The 9,491-nt window shown below is 30.7% G+C and overlaps 1 protein-coding gene across 1 annotated transcript; it reads right to left on the bottom strand.

The window, feature by feature from the left end:
• Positions 1-668: 668 nt before the first annotated feature.
• LOC111686892 (antigen 5 like allergen Cul n 1-like) lies at positions 669-1,592 on the bottom strand. The gene is made up of 3 exons (XM_023449286.2): positions 1,458-1,592; positions 1,002-1,396; positions 669-933 (listed from the first exon to the last, which is right to left on the bottom strand). Exons 1-3 carry the CDS (start codon positions 1,590-1,592, stop codon positions 669-671), a joined length of 795 nt encoding a protein of 264 aa, XP_023305054.2.
• Between the last annotated feature and the right edge of the window lie 7,899 nt (positions 1,593-9,491).

Below are 9,491 nucleotides of genomic sequence, written 5' to 3' on the forward strand. Positions count from 1 at the left end.
AGACTAGACTATAGACTAGACTATAGACTAGACTATAGACTAGACTATAGACTAGACTATAGACTAGACTATAGACTAGACTATAGACTAGACTATAGACTAAGCTATGGACTAGACTATAGACTATACTATAGACTAGACTATAGACTAGACTATGGACTAGACTATAGGTTAAACTATAGACTAGAACTAGATTATATACTAGACAATGGACTGTGCTATAGACTAGACTATAGACTAGACTATAGACTAGACTATAGACTAGAATTCGATATAAGTAAGTTTCTTGCTAGCAAAATTCCCTTTTTCCCCGGTGGATCCGCGCCTGATTTAATACATACCGTTTGATAGTGGATGTAGATTTGACATAGTCGAATATAACACTCTTACTTGTTATATCTCATTACAAATATATTTTTAGGGAAAAGTTCTAAATAAAGGCCAAATCTAAATTTTTAAAATGAGTATATAAAAAGTCAAAGAGGATTTAAAATGCATTAAATAATTAAAAGTTTAATTAAATCAAACAAAATATTACATTTAACATTAGTAACAGTCTTTTGCAAAAAAAAAATAAAAAATAAATAAATAATGCTATAACTTAGCTAATAAAAATTTAATAAAATAAATAAATAAACCTAAATAAATAGTTAATTTTAATAAATCAGTTAGTCATCTAGAGTATAATTAGGATTAAATGGTTCATTTATTGAACACAAAGCAGGATATTTGGGATTATTTCCGGTGGTGCACATAGAGGCAGGTTTACCCACTCTATAAACTGGAACATCTAAAGCATAAATACTGGCATAATTACAGGCTGTATTATAAATATGTAGAAATTTATACACAGGATGAGTATAGCGTAACATGGCACAACCCACATGGGTATTACGATCCAAAACAAATTCGGCAAAATGGCCATATTGTTCGCTGAAAATGTATTAATATGGATGTTATAATATGATAAGAAGTGAATTGAATTTTAAGTTGAAACTTACAAATCTCGATCAACCTTAAAATTGGCAATATAATTACTGTCGATGAGTGTGTGTTCACCAAACCATAGGGCCATGCCTCTCTGTATAACCTCTTGTATATCGACCGCAACATTGTTTGGTCTATCAATGCCCACAAGATTTTGTCCTATATTACGAAAACGATAGGAATTTTTGCAATCTTCATGCTCAACCACACATGTTTTTATATTCATTTCGGCTAAAAATGCCAATTCATCATCCCATTGTAGAGTGGCCATTTTACCAGCTGGATAATAACCGGGCAATTTACCGGCCGCTATAAAGTTACGCCTTTTATTGTGTTCATGTAAGATAAACTTACGATGTGATCGTAAATCTATAATTTTGGCATCGGCTTCACAGCGTTCATGAAAATCCTGTATAGAAATTTAAAATTTAGTTGGTGTAATTAAATAAAATTAATTTTATTATACTAACCCCTGTATTGTTGCAGGCAATATGTGGAACACCTTTTGGACACAATTTAGGATCACACCACGATAATGTTTTCAAATCGACTTTTTTCACCGCAAACGTAATGACAAAAATAACACTTAATAATTTAATAAACATTTTTATTATATTTTAAAACACTAATTAACAAAATTTATTTAGTTGACACAATTAAATTAATTATTTAAAAATAACTTTTAAAAGTTTAATAATCCGTTTAATGTTTAATTTTGAATTGTATGCAAGAAACTATGGGGTTTTCCAGAGCTTATCTTGGTATTTATAACATTCGCCTTTAGGATATTTTTAAAACAAAACTAAATTTACAAAATGCATTTGAATTTAAAAAAAATCTCAAAAACACATGTTATTTTATACATATCAGTTTGAATAATTTTTTTAAAAGTAATAAATAAACATTTCAATTAAGTGCAAATACTTAAAAAAAATATCCCAATACACTTATTGTAAAGTACTTTGTTTTTGAAAGAAATGCAAAATAATATTTCCAAAAAAAATCGACGATTAATTTGTAGTAGTAAGAACTTTGTTTTGTTTTAAAATTCTTTAAATCTTAATTCATTCAATGAAGTTGCTCGTAATTTGTATGTAATTATAGCCTTCACCTTCGTGAGAAGGGTATATATAAGTTTGTCACTCCGTTTGTAATTTCTATAATATAATTTTCCGACCCTATAAAGTATATATACTCTGGATCCTTATAGATAGCGGAGTCGATTAAGCCGTGTCTATCTGTCTGTCTGTCCGTCCGTCAATCCGTCTGTTGAAATCAGTTTTTAGAGGAGATGAGCAAAAATCCGAGACAGTCAAAAAAGTCACATTTTTTCATGCTTTTTTAAAAAAGCAACAACAACACTGTGAATTGGATAAAGATGTACATGTGCGTGTGTAGATGTATTTGGTTTTATTCAGCTGTGTATTTTTTTTTGTATGTTTGCATGCTGTTCTGCTTTCACGAAGGTAAGTGGGTATAACAAGAACAAGGAAATAAAGCAGTAATACTTATGTTGGTAATACAACTCATATTTGTTTAAGGGTGGTAATACAGTTTGACGGTGGTATTACAGTACAACGGTTAATATTTCTTTCTGCTACAGTTTATATTTGTTTGTGTGTATGTTATATGTGACATGTGTTGTAGTGGTGTTTTTCAGCATCTGTTTTGTCCTAAGGACAAAACAGAAAACAATTAAACAGAAAGGGACAAAGTGGCCAGATTGCCAGCGACGCTGGTATGCCCGCGTATTGCGCGGCTAAAGCTCGCCGGATGGGGTGGTTCTTGCCGGCAATCTGGACCATCAACACACACTGACACAAAAATCATACCAGCATTTAGGGTATTCGTTAAAAATAAAAGGGGCCTAAAAGTAGTCCTGCATCTCCCTGCGGTCATACCTATACACATTATTGTCCTCCCACTAGAGGATTCAACCTCACCATGACGTCCTCTTCCTTGACGTCCCCCAAATCTTCCCTGCAAACATTCACTTCCCCTACTTACCGCCGCTTTTCAAACAAATTACCAAATCATATTAATGACACAACTTTTCAAAATTTCTTTAAAACGTTATAAACATAATTTTTTTTTATTAATTATTAGAATTTTTCTTAGCTTACGGCAAAATTTAAATTTTACAAAAATTTTTAATGGACAATATTCAAAAAAAATGAGTTTAAGGGAGATATTTGTTATTACAAAAAAAATTTTTATATACAAATTATTGGTTTAACACATTTAGCTTTTAGATTAACAAATTTTCTTTAGTTTTCCAATTTTAAGTTTTTGGTAGATTCTAAGCTTTAGATTTAAGTAGATTTAGGCTTTAGTCGTATGATTTCACAATATAATCTCTTAGTTTTAAAGCAGTATATTTTAATCTTAGGTTTTTTAGTTTTAAATAGATTTAAGAATTTAGCTTTTGACAAATTGTTTTCAGCTTTTTTTTTATCAAAATTTTTAAATTTAAAGTATTTTTAGATTTCAGCTTTAAGTATTTTTATCTTTTAGCTTTTAAGTATTTTCAGATTTTAGCTTTAAAGTATATTTTCCTTTTTTTCAGATTTTAAGTATCTTTAGATTTTTGCTTTTAAGTATATCTTTATATTTTAGCTTTTAAGTATTTTATCTTTATTTTCTCCTCTTTCTTCTACAGGTCCTACGGCTATGGAGTTGGCAGGTGTTGCAGTGGGGTTTCCGTCGTCCGTATTCTGTCCAGGTCCGGTAATTCAGGTCAGTTTGCAAAAATTTTAAATATCTTTTAAATAATTATTATATATATTTTATTTTTTCTTTTCACATATATATACGTATAAAAACACTGACTACTGGTGCAAATCTGCCGCAAATTCTCTAAAAAACTAGGCCTGAGCTCAACCCTAACGTCGCGCACGCTTGGCGTAATTTTTGGCCACGGTCTGTCCGATTTCTAATCAATGGTAAGCTTGTTATTTTATATATATATATATATATATAAATTTTTTTATTTATTATTTACCTTTTTTTTATTAATTATTTAAAAGGTACTGTCAGTCCGTCTTGTCGTTCAGGGTCAAAAATCTTTATGGTCGAAACCTTTGGTATACCTGCGCACCCCAGGATTGGCAGTGCGGAGCCGATGTTCCCAAATTAAGATCCCACGTTGGAAGTCGACAGAGGTGGCGTTGAAATATTTTGTATAAACCTTTTTTTTTTGGTGTTTAATTTATATAACTTATATTATATTGTTTGACTTAAATAAAGACTTTAAAAATGCTTAGGCGACTTTTATTGTGCGCACTTGCCACTTGCTGCTTCGTTGAATCTCAAAAAAAAAGGCCGACATTTTGCACATTAGGGTCCGAGAAACCTCGGATCCCCTAATGGCTTCCTACTGTTTCAATTCCTTTCAGCTATTCAATCTACTGTTTTCAAATAATTTTCCTAGTGTTTGTTTTTGTTTACTTTCATTTTTTTTCTCAAAAATGTCAAATGACGCGTTGCCAACTTTATTTTTCCCTTCTTCTTATTTCCACAACCATTCACACATTTACCTACAGGGTGCACACGACAGTGTGCAGAGATACAAAATAAATAAAAGCTGTTTTTTAAAACACACTTGGTAAAGGGTATATAAGATTCGGCACAGCCGAATATAGAAATATTACTTGTTGTATTTTAAGACAGGTTGTGTAATTGTTTATATATGTTTTTAAAATATTGAATACTAATTTTAATTTAAAGTTTTTAACCCCGTTGGCGAAAGAAAAAAATATGAATTTGTAAGTGGTGAGTCGGTTTTAAGAAAATATGGAAAAAGTACCAAAAGTCATAATTTTAAGAATCTCATTAAAGGGCAATTTACACGATCATAGTTAACGTATCTGAAGTCTAATCTGGCTTTAAACCGCCCAGCAGTTCGACAAAGAGTTAATGCATACGAAAAAGACAGTAATTTCCACTAATAGTTAACCACCTGAATGATTGTAATTCGTATGTTTTGGGTCATTTGTCACGAATGTACCCCTTTGTAATCGAGAATGAAGGCAGTCGTCACTTTAGTGTCCTCTTTGTAAGCGAGAGTGGAGGCAATCGTCTCCAACTGTCTCCAAGTAATCTAGAGATTAGACTCTTAAAAGTTATTTTCGTTTTATTGAACTTCCGAAAGTAGTTATTTTTCCCATCTTTTGGAGATATGATTGTTACTTTCTATTAATATGCCACCATCTGGTTGACTCAAATTTATATTTTTCGGGTCAATCGTCACATTATAGTCCCATTGTATTCTAGAGAGTAGACACTTGAAATTTTTAAATTTTAGTTCCATTAATATCTTACCACCTGGCTGACTTCAATTCGTATGTTTTTGGTCTTTCGTCACAAATAAATTCTTTGTAATCGAGAATGAAGACAGTCTTCACTGTAGTGTCCCCTTTGTAAGCGAGAGCGGAGGCAATCGTCTCCTAACTGTCTCCAAGTAATCTAGAGATTAGACTCTTAAAAGTTATTTTCGTTTTATTGAACTTCCGAAAGAAGTTATTTTTCTCATCTTTTGGAGAAATGATTGTTACTTTCTATTAATATGCCACCATCTGGTTGACTCAAATTTACATCTTTCGGGTCAATCGTCACATTATAGTCCCATAGTATTCTAGAGAGTAGACACTTGAAATTTTTAAATTTTAGTTCCATTAATATCTTACCACCTGGCTGACTTCAATTCGTATGTTTTTGGTCTTTTGTCACAAATAAACTCTTTGTAATCGAGAATGAAGACAGTCGTCACTTTAGTGTCCCCTTTGTAAGCGAGAGCGGAGGCAATCGTCTCTTAATTGTCTCCAAGTAATCTAGAGATTAGACTTTCAAAAGTTATTTTCGTTTTATTGAACTTCCGAAAGAAGTTATTTTTCCCATCTATTGGAGAAATGATTGTTACTTTCTATTAATATGCCACCATCTGGTTGACTCAAATTTACATCTTTCGGGTCAATCGTCACATTATAGTCCCATAGTATTCTAGAGAGTAGATACTTGAAATTTTTAAATTTTAGTTCCATTAATATCTTACCACCTGGCTGACTTCAATTCGTATGTTTTTGGTCTTTTGTCACAAATAAACTCTTTGTAATCGAGAATAAAGACAGTCGTCACTTTAGTGTCCCCTTTGTAAGCGAGAGCGGAGGCAATCGTCTCTTAATTGTCTCCAAGTAATCTAGAGATTAGACTTTCAAAAGTTATTTTCGTTTTATTGAACTTCCGAAAGAAGTTATTTTTCCAATCTATTGGAGAAATGATCGTTACTTTCTACTAATATGCCATCATCTGGTTGACCCAAATTTAAATCATTCTTGTTAATCGTCACATTGATGTACCATAGTATTCTAGAGAGTAGATACTTGAAATTTTTAACCATTATTTTAATTTTTTAGCCATTCAACAAGAATAAAAGTAAATCGTCACTATCCTAGAACACGTCCATGTCCTAGTTTTATAGCAAGAAAAGTAGCGGCAGTTAAATAGCTAGTAATGTGACTGACTTCCAAGAACTCATTTAGAGATTACAATCCTTTGACTATTATTGACCGTCTTTTGACTATCTCTTTGTAGGGTGTAGAGTGACGATTGACTTTCTTGTAGGACAAGCCCATGTTAAAATGGTTGGTCACCTGGGTAGTCAGGTGGCTAGAGGCCACCACAAGTGGTAGGTTAGACCTGGTTCGCACAAGGAAACTATTTTTGGGAACCTTTTAATTTTTGTGTGTGAGAGAAAGAGAAAGAAATATTAACCATCTCTTTCTCTCACACACAAAATCAAAAGTTTCTTAACAAAAGTTTCCCAATGTGAACCAGGACCTAAGTGGTCAGTACGGGACTGTCCCGTCGAACTGCTAGGCGTTTCGGATAGAAAATTTGACAGTCGTATGGTGCAATACCTTTTTTTGAAATTTTATAGTGTTATTAGTGTTAATAAGTGATTTTTTCCCCTTTAAATCATTTTCTGAAGGGAAGTTTGTATAATGGCTACATTCAAACGAGATCCGATCATTACGAAAATCTGAAGTGTCATTTAAAGTTCTATAAAAATAAGTTTTACCGATTTTTGTAGACATAATAGAACATTTAACGTAATTGAGGGCCTAAAGGCTCTTTTGGGGGGTACATTTTTATGAGGGCTAGGCAAAATAATGGACCGATTTCAACTATAGCGTTCGTCCTTGGACTAAAATTGCCAAATGCACCAAATTTCATCAAATTACCTTGAATTACGACCTGTAGGGTGCGAACAAGGTTTACATGGACCCACAGACAGATGCACATAGCTAAATCGACTCAGAAAGTGATTCTAAACCTATTGGTACACTTTAAAGTAGGCGTAGAACCAATATTTTTGGATGTTGAACCATTTCCATTATAGTGGCGGAGGGTGTAGAAAGTACCAAAATGTCCTAATTTATAGAATCTCATTTACTCTTAGCACATAATCGCATGTTTCTAGCATAATTATAGAAAATTCAAAAAGTACCTTTTGTTGAATGAAAATATACCAAAAAGTCCCAATTTATAGAATGTCATTTACTCCAGGCTTCTGATGCTTAATTTCACGTTTCTAGGTTCAATGTTATAGAAAATTTAAAAAGTACCTTTTAAAGAACAAAAAAGTACTCTGATTTTAACCTGGTCTCTAATGTTTAATTTCATGTTTCAGGTTTCAATATTATATTTTGATGAACGTAAAAGTACCAAAATATTAAAAATTATCAAAAATTATCTAAAAAAAGAATCAAAATTATAAAAAATTCAAAAAGTATTTTTTAAGAACGAAAAAGTACCAAAAGATACATATGTTGTCACTTAATCGGGCTCCACATGCTTAATTTTAGGTTTCTAGGTTCAATGATATAGAAAATTCAAAAAGTATCTTTTGAAGAACGAAAAAGTAGCAAAAAGGCCACTTTTGTACTTATGTTATCACATAATCAGAGTCCACATGCTTTTTTCATGTTTCTAGATTCAATGTTATAGAAAATTCAAAAAGTACTTTTGAAGAAGGTAACGTTACAAAAAAAGTCCCCTTTTATAGGTTCTCACTAAATTCGTGTTCTATATGCATGGGTATGGCATACCACAATATTGCACATATAAATCTAACATCAATAGGAATTGTCATAGCATCTGAAAGATTGTTTCGAATCTGTCCATAATTGACATCAATATAAGGTCCGCACAAAAAGTACTCTTAATGATATGGGGTTGGAATTTGACTTAAATGCGGTTTGTTTATATACAAGCAATTCCTGTTTCAAATTTGGGCCAAATATTATAAAAGCCCAGTTTTGGTATACTTTATGTATTATGTCTCATCCCTAAAAGTAATGTGTCCCCTATTGCTAAACTTTAAATTATTAAAAATGGAAAATTAAAAAAAAAAAAAAATTCTTGTAAATTAAAGAAAAAATCGTAATTTGATTTTAAAATTTTCCGAATTTTTTAATTGTAAAAACACAAAAACGGAAACTTAAATGTTTGGTATATTTCCGTTTTATAACAATACGATAATTATTATCGTATAAAATATTGTTTACAAAAATGTTTTAAATATAAATTAATGGTGTTTTTATCAGAACATAATCCTCATAAAGTATTAAAATTTATTATTGTAGCCGGAAATACAAAACATAATTTTGATTTAAAATAATTGCATTTGAATAACAACAAAATTCTCAGGAAAAAATACACACATACAACACATAAGTACATATAATGTAAAATTTTGTTAAAAAAAATCGCTTAATTGAAAATGTAAAATGTCATTCTAATGAGATTATTACACACAAATTAATAATTTAAAATATGAGTTAAGTCCCATGAGTTATAAAATTACAATAACAAAAGAAAAAACACACGCCAGAAATAACAACAATATTATATACACCTGTTCAATTATTGTTGTTATAAAGTTCAATATAATTTGAAAAAAAGACATAATTAAAATTGCCATTTATTTTGAAAAATTTGTATTACAATTATTTTTGTAGAAACCAATAGCAAGTGATTGAATTCCTTGTAAAAACGGTAGCATTATTTTGTTTTGTTATTTCCGTTTCCTGTTTTCAAGTTCAATTAACGTTTTCGTAATCAAATCCGAATTTATTTATTTCAACTTTAATTGGATTAATTTACATAATGTTTTATAACTTTTTTTAATTTATTGCATTTTTTTAAATAATTTTTTGTTTATTACAGTTTAAGTTAAAATCTTAATCAATCGTAACGATCTTAATTATTGTACCCGGTTGATTTAATGGTTATTTTATTGTCTCTTAATATTTTAACTAGCTAACTAACTAACTAACTAACTAACTAACTAACTAACTAACTAACTAACTAACTAACTAACTAGCTAACTAACTTAATAACTTACTAACTTACTAACTTACTAACTTACTAACTTACTAACTTACTAACTTACTAACTTACTAACTTACTAACTTACTAACTAACTAACTAACTAACTAACTAAC

The sequence above is a fragment of the Lucilia cuprina genome, chromosome 6 (assembly GCF_022045245.1).
Source record: "Lucilia cuprina isolate Lc7/37 chromosome 6, ASM2204524v1, whole genome shotgun sequence".
Lineage (NCBI taxonomy): Eukaryota > Metazoa > Arthropoda > Insecta > Diptera > Calliphoridae > Lucilia > Lucilia cuprina.